Below are 16049 nucleotides of genomic sequence, written 5' to 3'. Positions count from 1 at the left end.
TCCGTTTGTGGGGTTCTTCAGAGCTTCGACATTGATCTTTTTGTGGTAACGTCTGATATTTTAGGGGCACAGAGGGGACTGGGACTGGGTTAGGTTGACGTGGGGTGGGGTTGGGTGTCAGGGTGGGACTATTAGATGATCTAATTCTTGATGGCACAGTATACTTGGTGAAGACTGTTTTGCTTGTGCCTATTTGTTTACATGATCACTCCTTGATCTGATACATTATTTCTGGGTGTTGAATTTCACTCCTACATCTGCCTCCTGCGGTTTATTCTTTACTTTTTACACTTCCAAGCTTGCTGTCATTTGCAAATGTTTAAATATAATCCCAAACACCCTGATCCAAGTGATTTCTATGCAGCTACAATATAAGGTGTTGGAGAACAAAGGTTTGTTCATGGTTTGAGAACAGAGTAATATGACGTTTAAATTATGGAGGCATCATAAAATTAATTTATTTTGGCATAGAGACATGTTAATTAACTTAATGTCAGGATTTCATGTGGGAATTTTATACTCATGCCTGATTCATACTTTAATATCAATTGAAACGAGAGTCCCATTTACAAACCCCTCAGCCTATATTCTCAAATAGTTAAATGACTTTACCTGCTTTTTCAGGGGCACGATTCCCAGAGCAAGAGCAACCACCACCAAGATGCAGCCTGCACTTAACAGGATGTACTGAAGATATTGACAAATGGCTGGCAACACCACCATGAAATAGTAGAAAGTATTGACTGCTGGGCCATCGATAGTCCCACTCTACAAAATAAATAGAAGGGTTACATTTGCAGAGTTTTCTCGAGTTTGAAGTGATTCCATTCCAATTGAATGCGCTCTAATGGGAAACCACACGCAACCCCAACACCTCCATTCAGCATGGACTGTGTTTCCAGTCACCGACTGATCTTGTTCTCTTTCCCAACTACAGTCCATTGACTGATCTAATTTTATTCACCCCTCTTTCCCATCAACTCCCCCAGATTCTATCACTCACTCACACACTAGGGCCAATTAAGTATCAACATACATTTTTGAGATGTGGAAGGAAACTGATCTGGTAGAAACACATGCGTTTATAGGGTGAACATGCAAGTGGATGTTGTCTACATGGACTTTGAGATAATGTCCCCATTAACAGTGACTGGGTTGTATCAATTCAGAACTGGTTTATTCATAGAAGACAGAGGGTGGTGGTAGTAAGACAATATTCACGCTGGAGGCCTGTGACCAGTGCAGTTCTGCAGGGATCTGTGCTGGGGCCTCTGCCATTTACATTATATATAAATGACTTAGACGTAAACGGGTTGGTTAGTAGGTTTGTAGACGACGCTGAGATTGCTGGGATCGTGGGCTGTGAGGAAGGCTGTCGAGGTATACCGCTGGATATAGGTCAGCTACAGAAATGGGCGGTGATATGGCACATAGTGTTTAATCCGAGCAAGTGTGAAGTGTTGCATTTTGGGAGGCCAAATGTAATGGGAAAAATTATGTACTTAACGGCATGACCATCAATGACATTGATACACAAAAGGATCTCGGGTCCAAGTCCATAGTTCTCTGAAAGTAGATATAGTAAGGAAGACACACGGTATGCTTGCATGTAGCATCAGAGTCAGTATGTCATGTTGCAGTTTGAGAGGACATTGGTGGAGCCCTGATTTGGAATATCTCATGCAGTCTGGTCGCCCCAAACAGGAAGAATGTGAAAGTAGACACAAAATGCTGGAATAACTCAGCGGGTCAGGAAACATCTCTGGAGAGAAGAAATGGGTGACGTTTTCAGTCGAGACCCTTCTTCAGACTGATGTCAGGGGAGTGGGCGGGACAGAGATAGAATGTAGTCAGAAACAGTAAGACTGGTGGGAGAACTGGGAATGGGGAGAGGATGGAGAGAGAGGGAAAGCAAGGGCTACTTGAAATTAGAGAGGTCAATGTTCATACCGCTGGGGTGTAAGCTGCCCAAGTGAAATATGAGGTGCTGTTCCTTCAAATTGCGGTGCGCCACACTCTGACAACAGAGGACGCTTAGGACAGAAAGGTCAGATTGGGGATGGGAGGGGGAGTTGAAGTGCTGAGCCACCGGGAGATCAGGTAGGTTAAGACGGACTGAGCGGAGGTGTTCAGCGAAACGATCGCCGAGCCTGCGCTTGGTCTCGCCGATGTAGAGAAGTTGATGCCTGGAACAGCATATACAGTGGATGAGGTTGGAGGAGGTGGAGGTAAAGGCTTTGTAAAGGGGCAGAGGAGGTTGGCCAAAATGTTGCCTGGTATTAACTGCAGGGAGAAATTGGACAGATTGTTAGGATTGTTTTCTCTAGTATGCCAGAGGTTGCGGGAGACCTGATAATTATGCGAGGCATAAATTGAGTAGATAGTCAGAACCTTGTTCCCCGATGGTGCAAAAATCACATGCTAGAAGGCATAACGTAAAGGTGAGATGGGCAAAGTTTAAAGGAGATGTGTGGCCCAACTTCTTTTTTACAAGTGGGTGCCTGGAACATGCTAACAGGGTTCGTGGTTGAGGCAGATATGAAAGTGGTATTTAAGGGGTTTGTGGATAGATACAGGGAATGGAGGGAAATGGATTATGTACAAGTAGATAAGAGATGACCTCAGCACAGACATTATGGGCAGAAGGGCCTGTTCTCTATGTTTCTATGTCTATGTTTCTATGTTCAATCGCCCGGCGCGGGAAGCTTGATCGCCCCAATGCGGCGGGCCTGACCGTCGGCTGCAGGAGCCAAGATCGTCCCGTCAACGGAAGGCTCGAGGCCCCCGATCGTAGGAGAACAAAGAAGGGAAGAGATTGAACTTTTTTTTCGCCTTCCATCATAATGAGGAATGTGAAGGAGTCGCTGTGGTGGATGTTTATGTTAAAATGTATTTTTATAGGTTTGACTATGGCAAATCAAATTCTTCGTACATTGCAAAACATACAATAAAGTATATGATTATGTTATTAAAACAAACTGCACAACCCTAATCCTATGTCTCCTTGCACGAAGGTCTTGTTATTCTGAAGTCTTATTTCTTTTTACTCTCATAGAATGTGGGTGTAATTTAGGCTTTGCATTATGTCTCTGTGCCTGTGATGCTGCTGCAAGCAAAATTCTCATTGTACCTGGCTGTACTTTAACCTATTTGTGCATATGATAGTAAACTCAACGACCTGATCCACTATTGCTCTCCACTGCTTCCCCCTGTCTGTTACAGAGCTTTAGATAGATATGCCATTTATTGTCACTATACATGTACAGTGAAAATGAAAGCTGCTCGTACTCAGTGCATACATACAATTTAGCACAAAAAACAAGAAACAGAAAAAAAACAAAAAACAGAAGGGAGAAGGGGGGGGGGGGGGGGGGAGATGGGGGCGGGAATAGGTGCACAACTTCTGTGGCGCTACATACATATATACATATATACAGATGGAAGTCCGTGTTGGGCAGTGAAGTCAGTGCATGTGTGAATTAGAATTAATAGTAGTTATAATTCTCGGAAAGCAACTATTCCTGAGTCTATTTGTCCTGGATTTGATGCACCTATAGCGCCTTCCAGAGGGCAGCAGGTCGAACAGTCCAAACGCAGGATGGGAGCTGTCTTTGATGATCTTCTTTGCCCTGCTAAGGCAGCAGGAGGTGTAGATGTCCATCAGGGAGGGGAGAGGGCAGCCAATGATCCTCTGCGCTGTCCTAGTTACCCTCTGAAGCCTCTCCCTGTCTGCCATGGTGCAGCTGCCATACCATGCTGTAATGCAGTATGTCAGCAGGCTCTCGATGGACGAGCGGTAGAAGGTCAGCAGCAGGTTAGAGTCCAGGTTGTGCTTCCTGAGGGCCCTCAGGAAGTGCAGCCGCTGCTGAGCCTTCTTGGTGACCGCCGTCGTGTTGTCCGTCCAGGAGATATCAGCAGCGATATGGACGCCGAGAAACCGGAAGGTGTTGACCCTCTCCACACACTCGCCGTTGATGTGTAGGGGGGCTAAGTCGGTGCTGTGCCTCCTGAAGTCGACAATGAGCTCTTTTGTTTTCCTGGTGTTCAGAGCCAGATTGTTTTCTGAGCACCAGGTTGTCAACTTCAGGACTTCCTCTCTGTAGGCTGCCTCGTCTCCCTTTGAAATAAGTCCGACCACAGTAGTGTCGTCAGCAAATTTGACGATGCGGTTGTGGTTGTGGGCCGGACTACAGTCGTAGGTGTAGAGACAGTATAAGAGGGGGCTTAGCACACAGCCCTGTGGGGAACCGGTACTCAACCTGCGAGTGGTTTATGTTTCTATGTTTCTATCCCATCAGCAACACTGCTGTGACGTTAGCTCAACACAGTTTTAAACCAACTGCTTGACTTACCTCTTCAAACCAGAGCAATGGCAGCAGCACCGGCTGCATATTCCCAGTCTCCCTTTGGAAATAAAACATATATATAGTTAATAGACAATAGGTGCAGGAGTAGGCCATTCGGCCTGCACCACCATTATAATAATAATAATACATTATACTTATGGGCGCCTTTCAAGGACTCTCATGGACACCTTACAAAATTTAGTAAACAGATTACAAAACATGCAAGCGGAATGAAACAAAACAAAAAAATAACAACAAAAAAATAAAAATAAATAAATAAATAAATAAGACATCAACAATACACAATTCAAAGAGAGAGCAGCGGCAGCTAATCGCGCCAGCGTTCACTCTTCCTTCCGGCAGCCATCTTGGAAACGGAACAATAAGAATCTTTAACATAAAAACATCCCCCCACAATGGTTTCTATTATGAGGGAAGGCACAATGTCCAGTCCCCAACTCCAGTTCACCCATAGTCGGGCCTATTGAGGCCTCCCCAGTTGCCTCTACGGAGGTCCGATGTTCCAGGCTGTTCTCGCCGGGTGCTGTTGCTCCGGCGTCGGGAGAGTCCTCACAGCGGCTTGGGACACCTGGAACAGCCGCTTCCTTACCGGAGACCGCGGCTTCCGAAGCCGACAACGCCACGACGGTTGGAGCTCCACCACTGGCGATCTCATCGAGAGATCCCAGGCTCCCGATGTTAAAGACAGGGCCGCCACCAGCAGCTGCTCGCTCCACAGACCCGCAGCTTCGCGATGTTATTCTCGGCGGTCTCAGTTCACCGGAGCTCCAGCGCGGCGACCCAGGCAAGGCATCGCCCGCTCCGCTCCGCGGTAACGCTCCAGCGCTGTGCCGCGACCGAAGTCGAAGGTGCTGGGTGGTCCCACAGGAAAACGCCTCCCCAAGCCCGCTGGTAGGCCGCGAGGACGGGTCGACGGTGCAGCCCGGAGAAAAGCTGCCTCTCCGACCAGGTAGGGACCTAGAAAGTAGTTTCCCCCTTCCCCCCCACCCACATAAAAAAAGTCTAGACCTCCTAAAAACAAAACACAAAACTCACTAAAAATTAAGGAAAAGAGTGAAAAAGACAGACAGCTGTTGGCTAGGCAGCCGTGCCCCAAGATGGCGCCCCCTAAACTGTGATCATTCAATGTGATCATGCTTGATCATCTAACTCAGTATCCTGTACCTGCCTTCTCTCCATACCCCCCGATCCCTTTAGCCACAAGGGCCACATCTAACTCCCTCTTAAATATAGCCAACGAACTTGCCTCAACTACTTTCATCACCACCTTACAACCAACGTCCAGACCATGTGTGAGTGTGGGCAGAGACCGGGCCCCTAGAGTGGGAAAACACTGGAGACCGGGCAGTGAGTGCGTGTGGGCGGCGGCAGTGACTGTGACTCCACAACATTCTGGGGTAGAATTCCAAGGATTCTGCATTAATCAGTCTGGAATGGTTCAGTCTGTGATCCCTGGTCTGGACAATCAGATAATAGACAATAGGTGCAGGAGTAGGCCATTCGGCCCTTTGAGCCAGCACTGCCATTCAATGTGATCATGGCTGATCATCCCCAATCAGTACCCCTTTCCTGCCTTCTCCCCATATCCCTTGGCTATTTTTAATAGCCCTATCTAGCTCTCTCTTGAAAGCATCCAGGGAACCTGCCTCCATCGCCCTCCGAGGCAGAGAATTCCACAGACTCACCACTCTGTGAGAAAAAGTGTTTCCTCGTCTCCGTTCTAAATGGCTTGCACGTTATTCTTAAAGCTGGGGAAATCAGCTGGGGAAATCCTGGGCCAGCACAGCAGGTAGATCCACTGCCTTGTAGCCCCAAAGACCCAGGTTTGATCCTGACCTCGGAAGCTGTCTGTGTGTAGTTTGCACATTCTACCCGTGATTGCATGGGATGAAGGGTCTGTTTCCATGCTGTATCTTTAAACTAAATGCAAATAAACGTGCTGTTAATTTATCTGATGTAGCTGCCACACTTACGTGATTCCTTGCACCGCTTTTACGTAAAGGCTCAGTTGCAATTTGATGGAGACGTTTAGAGGGATTCCAGTTAGCTGAAAGCAGCAAACAAAAGATGTTGTCAACTTGATCTTTGACAGAAATCAGTTTACTAAAACATTAAGTAACAGAAACATTGCCCCATCAACCCAATACTACACATTGGGAAACATCATGGCAACTACCATCCCCCCTCCCACCCCTGGTTAAACTGCAAGTTTAGGTTTAATGCAGATGCTGGTTAAGCTGGAGTAACTCAGCGGGACAGGCAGCATCTTTGGAGAGAAGGAATGGATGATGTTTGGGTTGAGACCCTTCTTCAGACCATGCCTGGAATAGAGGACAAAGGACATTTATTGGTGTAGTGAAATTTGAGTTGCCATTGCAGCACACCAATAAAAATAAACACAACATTAAAGAATTTAACATGCAACATAAAACATCCCCCCACAATGGTTCCCACTGTGAGGGAGGGCAGCAACGTTCAGTCCACTTCCTCCATGTTCACCAGTGGTCAGGGCCTATTGAGGCCTCTGCCGTCACCGTTACAGCAGCCCGATGTTTCAGGCCCTCTCGCCGGAATGATGAAACTCCGTTGTCGGAAGAACACTCTTCAGCGGCTTGGTGTTCCGAAACGGCCGCTAGCTACCGGACACCGCGGCTTCCGAAGTCCACAGGCCGCGCTGGTCGGAGCTCCAACACTGGCGATCTCGTTGAAAGATCCCAGGTTCCACAGTGTTTAAATTCAGCGCTGCTGCGGCTGGACGCTCCGCAGACCCCACAGCTCCACGATGTTGAAGTCGGCTCCACACAACAACCCGGGTAAGGCATTGCCCGCTCCGCAATGATACCTCAATGCTACGCCACCGCTGAAGCTGCAGCTCAAAGCTCTGGGCGTTCTGGGCAGGAAAGGCAGCACCAATCCAGGTGGTAGGGGGCAAAGATGCGGCACGGAGGAAGGACGCATCCTCGCCCAGGTAGGGACTGGAAAAAACGGTTTCCCCCTTACCCCCCTCCCCTTCCACATAAAAAAAACTAAAAGGCCTCCCCTCCAAAACAAAACTTTTAACAAACTAAAATTTTTTAAAAAGGGGTGAAAAACTAACAGCTGCAGGTGAGGCTGCCACACCCCATGGCGCCACCACTCGGATACAGAAATTACATCATAGGTTTTATGCAACTAATCACAACATGTCTATTATGAGTCTGCAAATAGAATTTAGTTCGTTCTGGGAACATTACACCCCAATAGATTTTCCAATCCCAAACATCATGAAATTAGCAGGACATACGGGGTGGATGTCAATGAAGAGTGCGTGGTCTTTCTCACTGGGGTGTAATCCGTCCACAGCCTCCCACAGCGTAGGGTCACCGTTGTAGAAGTGAGGATGCGAGATGAAGACTTGGGAATCTGTAAATAAAAGACCACAAACCCAGGGCCTCATTTTAGTTTTATTTTTTAGTTTAGTTTATTATTGTCACGTTTACCGAGCAGCATTTTGTGGTGTACTTTCCAGTCAATGAAGACTATACAATCACGCCATCCACAATAGACAATAGACAATAGGTGCAGGAGTAGGCCATTCGGCCCCATCGAGCCAGCATTGCCATTCAATGTGATCATGGCTTATCATCCCCAATCAGTACCCCGTTCCTGCCTTCTCCCCATATCCCCCGACTCTGCTATTTTTAAGAGCCCTATCTAGCTCTCTATTGAAAGCATCCAGAGAACCTGCCTCCACCGCCCTCTGAGGCAAAGAATTCCACAGTGTGCACTCTACAGGATAAAGGGAATAACATCTGGTGCAAGATAATGTCCAATAAAATTTGATTAAAGACAGTTCAAAGGTCTCCACTGAGGTAGATGGGAGGTCAGGACCGTACGCTCGCTGGTGAGAGGACGGTTCAGTTGCTTGAAGTCAATTGTCCTTGAATCTGGATGTATGTGTTTTCAAACATTTGTGTCTCTTGCCTGAGGGGAGAAGAGGGAGTGACTGGGGCGGGAGCAGTCCTTGATGAAGCTGCTGGCCTTGTCAAAGCAGCGTGGTGTAAATGGAGTCAATGGAAGGGAGGTTGTGTGATTCTTAATTTTGTGTGATGCTTCATTTCACCCGGAGCTGTGAAATACATTGATGAACCCCACATCGAATGTTGCCAGTTAGTAAAATAAATGGAGATGAAGAGATACAGGAGCAAGTTACATCCGTGGAATAAGGCTATTGCGTAGGAAATAATAACGCAAATCAACTTGGCTTCATTTACATATTTTAGTTATAGTGAGCGGGAGATAGCCCTGCAATTCTGCGCCAAAGCCTGGCACCCCCTTTTCCAATAATCCTCACTTTCTCATCAATTGCTCCCAGATGTCACTGCTCACCTGCACACCAGCGGCCAAATAACATCTTTGAGAAGTGGGAGGAAACTGGAGAACAAAGAAGCCCAAGACATGGGGAGTGTGAACACCAAGGATAGTGTGAACATCAAAGTGAGTGTGAACACCAATGCGAGTGTGAACACCAATGCGAGTGTGAACACCAATGCGAGTGTGAACACCACAGTGAGTGCGAACACCGGGTGAGTGTGAACACCAATGCGAGTGTGAACACCAAGGCGAGTGTGAACACCAAGGTGAGTGTGAACACCAAGGTGAGTGTGAACACCAATGTGAGTGTGAACACCAAGGTGAGTGTGAACACCAAGGTGAGGTGAGTGTGAACACCAAGGTGAGTGTGAACACCAAGGTGAGTGTGAACACCAAGGTGAGCGTGAACACCAAGGTACTCACTGTGTCTGCAGGTGCTGACGTTTAGAACCCCCGACTGTCGGCACGGACAGAAGCCCTGGTTGGGAGGGTACACCGTCCCGTTTGCAAACATTGTCTTTGGGGCAACGTAGCGGAAAGTTGGTATGTCAAACGTCCAATCAGATTTCTGAAACACGAGTTCCAATGTTCTGTTTATTAAAGAAAGGCATTTTATAACATTGCTGCTGTCATATATTTTATTCATACAAAAATTGAAGGTAGACACAAATTGTTGGTGTAACTCAGCGGGTGAGGCAGCATCTCTGAAGAGGCATGGGGGACGTTTCGGGTCGAGACCCTTCTTCAGACTGAGCATTCCTTCTCTCCAGAGATGCTGCCTCACCCGCTGAGTTATAAACACCAGTGGGCTCAGCAATAGTCCCCGAGGCACACCGTTGGTCATTTTCTGCGGGGCCTGTAGCCACAATCCTTTAGATCGGCACCAAATGTTGGAGTAACTCAGTGGGACAGGCAGCATCTCTGGAGAGAATGAAAGGCCACAGTCATGTAAAGACCACCAGCACTCCAGAGACGAGATATTCATTGGAAACAATAAGTGATTGAAATCGGTTGCTATAAGCCACCTACCTACAAGAATCTGGGCTGTAAAAGGTTAATAAGTCTGATGGAGTTAAGAACGGAGGCCACATTTCACCTGCTGTTCCGTCTATCTTGTTGCATTGCTCAGAATGCCAGTAGTTTACCTGGATTTAGAAGAAAGGGACACAGTAAGGCAACATTTAGAATAACGCTAGACCAAGTGCAGCTCCCCCAACGCACCCATCCCCTACCCGTAGCCCCCACGGGTGGCGTGGTCATCAGTTGAAGCTGGTCGTTTTAAAGTCTTTTGATTTTTTTAAAACTTTAATCAGTAATGTTGAGAATAAGTCAAGAAAAAAAGCATAAAATGTTCAGTGAAGGTGTTCCCTGCCTAGAGGGGGAAAATGTGAATCAGAATATGTAAAAATCTTGTGAAAGTTGGCATTTTTAAAGTAATCACGAATAATGTGTCAAATATAGGATGAAATCTTCAGTGAGGCTGATCACTGCTAGCGAGGCATTGTGACGTCATCAATTAAGCTGATCATTTTAAATTCAAAGTCTTTTGAGTTTTTTTACACTTTAATCAGCAATGTTGAGAATACGTTGAGAAGTAAAGCATAAAATGTTCAGTGAGGGGAAAATTGTCAATCGAAATATGTAAAAATGTAATCGTTACCGCGTAGTGTTTTTGCAAATATGCAAAGACAACCACATATACACACAGATATACACACGTACAAGATCAGACTTTTGAGAAGTATATGATTTCCTGGCTGTAGACTGCATAAGAGCCATTGGATACTCTCCATCTTAATTATGGCCCACCTCAAATCACCAAGGACAGCAATGGACAGGCAAGAAGCAAAGAGTGAGGAAGGGTCAAGGACAGGAGGAAAGAGACACAAGAGAGGAAGACCAAGAAAATATTTCATTTACAGCTCTTCTATTTTCCTTAAGACTTTGCAAATCATTTTACTGCTGAACCACTCTCTGACCTGCAGTCATGTTATTTAAAAAAAAGGCTAGAATTTCCCAATCCATAGGTTGTCATAATATTACAGTTTTCAATTATCTTAAATTTCAAGTCAGTTGGAGTGGAAATTGTCCATGTGTATAATGACTGAGAAGGACTTTGTCATTGGTTAATTACAGAGGATTCCAATACACAAGGCACAGCATATCCATTCATGCCAAAAATTCACAATATTTCCCTGCCCTGCAGATTATTCCACCCATCTTCCAATCAACAAGTCCTCACATGGATCCATCAACTGCTTGTCAACTCTTGCCTCAGCTCCCCTCTTCACCTTTTATACTGGCTATGTCATAGAAACATAGAAAATAGGTGTAGGAGTAGGTCATTCGGCCCTTCAAGCCAGCACCATCATTCAATATGATCATGGTTGATCATCCAAAATCAGTACCCTGTTTCTGCGTTTTCCCCATACACCTTGATTCCGATAGACCTAAGAGCAGAGAATTCTACAGATTCACAACTCTCTGGCTGAAAAGGTTTTTCCTCATTTCAGTCCAAAATGGCCTACCCCTTATTCTTAAAATGTGGCCCCTGGTTCCGGAATACAGGAATAACAGGAATACAGTGGCTTGCAAAGGTTTTCATACCCCTTGAACTTTTCCACATTTGATAAGATGAGGGGCAATGTTCCCAAGAACCCTTGTGATCTACAACGCAAACATGGATTAGGGGTAGCAGTGTAGGAGACGAGTTAGCTCATCAAGCCTGCACTATTGAAGAGAATCAGTCCCATCCCCATCATTATGATACTTCTTCCTCATTTCCCAGACTCAAAATCACTGTTAAAATCAAAAGAAACGGGAATGGCACCACCTCCGTTCATTGAATCCAAAAGAAACTGGATGGAAAATGCAAAAGCTTCAAAGCCCAATGATAGTCAGATTTTTAACAAATACAGTTCATAATTTACAAACCTTTTTTATACCATTCCAATTATCTATGACATGAACTTTGCTGATGTTACCGACTCCTGTGTGAACTGTGAATAACCCAGTATCAGAGTTGTTCATCTACAAAGAAATTAGAAAATCAACATCAAAACCTGATTTTTCATCCAAAGTGATCTACCTTAATCCTATGAGCATCAGAAAGTTGCACAAAAAAAGTACAATATATAAAGTCTGTTTGCTTTGTCCAGCATGTTACTACAACTGGCTTCTGGCAAATCTACTTGGCCAATGATCTAACAATGAGATAGAGAAAGTCTCCTCAAGAGTCAACGGTCATCTATATCTCATTGAAACATATAAGATTGTTAAGGGTTTGGACACGCTAGAGGCAGGAAACATGTTCCCGATGTTGGGGGAGTCCAGAACCAGAGGCCACAATTTATGAATAAGGAGTAAGCCATTTAGAACGGAGACGAGGAAACACTTTGTGGTGAGTCTGTGGAATTCTCAGCCTCAGAGGGCGGTGGAGGCGGGTTCTCTGGATGCTGTCAAGAGAGAGCTAGATAGGGCTCTTAAAAATAGCGGAGTCAGGGGATACGGGGAGAAGGCACGAACGGGGAACTGATTGGGAATGATCAGCCATGATCACATTGAATGGCGGTGCTGGCTCAAAGGGCCAAATGGCCTGCTCCTGCACCTATTGTCTATATGTCAAGTCACAGGGTGCAGACAAGGTCGTGAATGAATTCTAAGTTTAGAGAGAAGGTCATGGAAGCTAATCAGTTCAGGGAAGATGTCCCGAAAATGGATATTACAAAAAAGGAGGTGCTGGTGGTCTTAAAAAGCATAAAGGTGGATGAATTCCCAGGGTATGTCCATGTTGTAGGAATGAAGGGAAGAGATTGCTGGAGCACTGGCAGATGTTTTTATATAGAAACATAGGTGCAGGAGTAGGCTATTCGGCCCTTTGAGCCAACACCACCATTCAATATGATCATGGCTGATCATCTAAAATTTGTACCCCATCCCTGCTTTTTCCCCCATATCGCATAGTCCTAAGAGCTAATCTAACTCTCTCTTGAAAACATTCAGTGAATCGGCCTCCAATGCCCTCTGTGGCAGCGAATTCCACAGATTCACAAACCTCTAGGTGAAAAAGTTTTTCCTCATATCAGTCCTAAATGACCTACCCCTTATTCTTAAACTGTGACCCCTGGTTCTGGACTCCCCCAACTTCTGGAACATTTTTCCTGCATCTAGCCTGTTCAATCCTTTAAGAATTTTATTTGTTGCTATAAGATCTCTTCTCATCCTTCTAAATTCCAGTGAATACAAGCCCAGTCGATCCATTATTTCATCATATATCAGTCCCGCCATACTGGGAATTAACCTGTGAACCTACGCTGCACTTCTTCAAAAGCAATAATGTCCTTTCTCAAATTGGGAGATCAAAACTGCACACAATACTCCAGGTGCGGTCTCATCAGGGTCCTGTACAACTGCAGTAGGACCTCCTTGCTCCTAAACGCAAAACCTCTCATTATGAAGGCCAATGTCCCATATGCTTTCTTCACTGCCTGCTGTACCTGCATGCTTACTTTCAGTGACTGATGTACAAGCACACTTTGTTGCACCTCCCTTTTTCATAATCTGACACCATTCAGATCTATTTGTTTGTGCACGTCAGGTTGATTGCATTAGTTGAAACAGGGTGGACCGCGTGAAGGTTCCAATCTCCCACCCTGCTTGTAACTGCGACATCCAGACCAGATCATCCCACACATCATGAATGACTGCCCACTGAGGCTTTTCCCTGGTGGCATCAAAGCCATCCACCCAGCAACTGATGCTGTCCTGGTCTGGATGTCTACCCTTTAGGCTGTGCACGCCATACGCAAGAAGAAGACAATTCAGATAATAATCTACCTTCCTGTTCTTGCCACCAAAGTGGATAACCTCATATTTATCCACATTATACTGTATCTGCCATGCATCTGCCCATTCACCCAACCTATCCAAGTCACCCTGCAGCCTCATAGCATCCTACTCGCAGCTCACACTGCCACCCAGCTTTGCGTCATCTGCAAACTTAGAGATGTCACATTTAATTCCCTCGTCTGTATCGTTAATATATATTTTAAATAACTTGGGTCTCAGCAACGGGCCTTGTGGCACCCCACTAGTCACTGCCCGCCATTCTGAAAAGGACCCCGATAATTCCTACTCTTTGCTTCCTGCCTGCGAACCAGTTTTCTATCCATGTCAATACCCTACCCCCAATACCATGTGTACTAATTTTGCACACTAATCTCTTGTGTGGGTCCTTGTCAAATGCTTTTTGAAAGTCCAGATACACCACATTCACTGGGTCTCCCTTATCCATTCTATTTGTTACATCCCCAAAAAATTCCAGAAGATTAGTCAAACATGATTTCCCCTTCATAAATCCATGTTGACTATGACCGATCCCGAAACTGCTTTCCAAATGCGGTGCTGTAACATCTTTAATAATCAATACCTTTTTTAGCCACGGATAAGGAAGCAGAAGACTGGAGGGTGGTTAATGTGGTAACTTTATTTACGATGGGCTGCAAGGGCAAGCAGGAAATTACAGGCTAGTAAACCTAACATCAGTAGTTGGAAAGTTATTGGAGACAGGATTTATTTGCATTTGGCAAGGCAAGGATTGACCAGGGATGGTCAGCACAGCTTTGTACATGGCCAATTTGATTGAGCTTTTTTGAAGAAATGGCCAAAAGGATTGTTGAAGGTGATAAATGAGGTAATCTCTGTCTACAAGTCGAGTTGAGTTTATTGTCTTCATACTTCAGCAAATCCTTAACACGCCCCACAGGATAGGTTGGTTTGGAAGATTAGATCATAAAGGATCTCAGGTGTTGCCCAATTTGGCTTGGGGGTAGGAGTCAGAAAATGGTAGTGGAGGATTTTTAAAAAATCAGATTGAGGCCTGTGACCCTGTTGTTAATCATCTATCTTTACGATTTGAGTGAGAATGTAGGTGTTTTTTTTAGTATATTAATATATGATACCACAATTGGTGGTGTTGTGGACAGTGAAACACAGAAACAATAGTACAGTACCGGGAACAAGCCTTCTAGCCCAGAGTCCAAGTCAAACATGACACCAAATTAAACTACACTTTTCTGCCTGCATGAGACCTATATTCCTCCATTTCCTGCATTTCCACGTGCCCAACCACAAGCCACTTAAATGCCCCTATCATATAATGGCGAAAAAACCTATACTTAAATTTTGGAAAAATGCATATACCCCAACTCTTAAAATGTGGATCACCAGCATGTCTGAGACGCTACATCGTGAAGATACGAGACTCGTCTTAGTAGGAAAATCAGAGCAATTTTCAAAGATATGGTCTCCTTTCCTTGATTCATTACAAGGATAGTATGGTGCAACACAACTTTGGAATTAATCCGATTTATAGACAGGGTGATGGGTGTGGTGAGAAATGAAGCAGGTATATCAACAATTTTTATGGGCTTGTACGTTTTTTTAAAATAATTTTTCGTTTTTGTCTTTTTATTTTTTAAAGTTTTTACTTACTCACTTTGTGACTACACTCTTTGGTAGTTTAGGGGTTCTATTTTTACTATTTCTCTCTCTTTCACTTTCTTTCTTTCTTTCTTGCTCTCTCTTTTTCTATTTCATTTTTGTTAAAATTAAAATGGAAGATGTACAATAAATGTATTATGTCATATGCCGCGGTTTATGCTATTGTTCACTGCTTCTAATAAAAATATAAATTAAAAAAGAATTTAAAAAAATTTAAATGCCCCTATCATATCTGTTTCCACCACCACCTCTGGCAGCGCGTACCATGCAGCCCCCACCAGTGTGCATTAAAGATAATGCACATTACCGTTAACCTTTTTCCATTTCATCGTTGACATTTCCAGCCTGGAGATAAAATGCTGTCTATCCCTCTCATAATTACACCCTTCCATCGGGTCTCATTTCAACCTTTGCCACACTAGACATAATAATCCATGTTTGTCTAACCTCTCCTCATAAGCAACACCCTCTAAATCCAGGCAGCAGCATTCTGGTAAACCTCCTACACCTTCTCTGAAGCCTCCACATCGTTTCAGATAGGCACATGGATATGCAGGGAATGGAGTGATGTACATCATTTGTAGACAGAGATTAGTTTATCGTGGCATCACTTTCAGCACAAATATTGTGGGCTGAAGGGCTGGCTCCTGTGCTGTACCAATCTTTGTGGGTTTCCTTACGTATCCTGGAGACTGGTTCATTGGTCGCAGTAAATTGCCCCTAACCTATGAATGGGTGGTAGAATCTGCAGGGAACCAATGGGAATCTGAGGAGAATAAAATCGGGATAGGGTAAGATTTATATAAAAATGAATGTTTGATGGACCAC

General features: G+C 44.9%; 1 protein-coding gene across 3 annotated transcripts in view; it reads right to left on the bottom strand.

Annotated features, from left to right (window-relative positions):
* Positions 1–16049, bottom strand: part of LOC129709233 (scavenger receptor class B member 1-like) — a 37918-nt gene that overhangs the window by 8977 nt on the left and 12892 nt on the right. For all 3 annotated transcript variants that reach the window (XM_055655457.1, XM_055655458.1, XM_055655459.1), the window contains 7 exons: positions 11655–11750; positions 9750–9865; positions 9144–9310; positions 7651–7769; positions 6341–6414; positions 4353–4404; positions 613–768 (listed from right to left, as the gene is read on the bottom strand). In XM_055655457.1, coding sequence (XP_055511432.1) covers positions 613–768; positions 4353–4404; positions 6341–6414; positions 7651–7769; positions 9144–9310; positions 9750–9865; positions 11655–11750 — 780 coding nt within the window. The remainder of the gene's footprint in view (positions 1–612; positions 769–4352; positions 4405–6340; positions 6415–7650; positions 7770–9143; positions 9311–9749; positions 9866–11654; positions 11751–16049) is intronic.

This window comes from Leucoraja erinacea, chromosome 25 (genome assembly GCF_028641065.1).
Source record: "Leucoraja erinacea ecotype New England chromosome 25, Leri_hhj_1, whole genome shotgun sequence".
Taxonomy (NCBI): domain Eukaryota; kingdom Metazoa; phylum Chordata; class Chondrichthyes; order Rajiformes; family Rajidae; genus Leucoraja; species Leucoraja erinaceus.
This window is presented reverse-complemented; position numbering and strand designations above follow the sequence as displayed.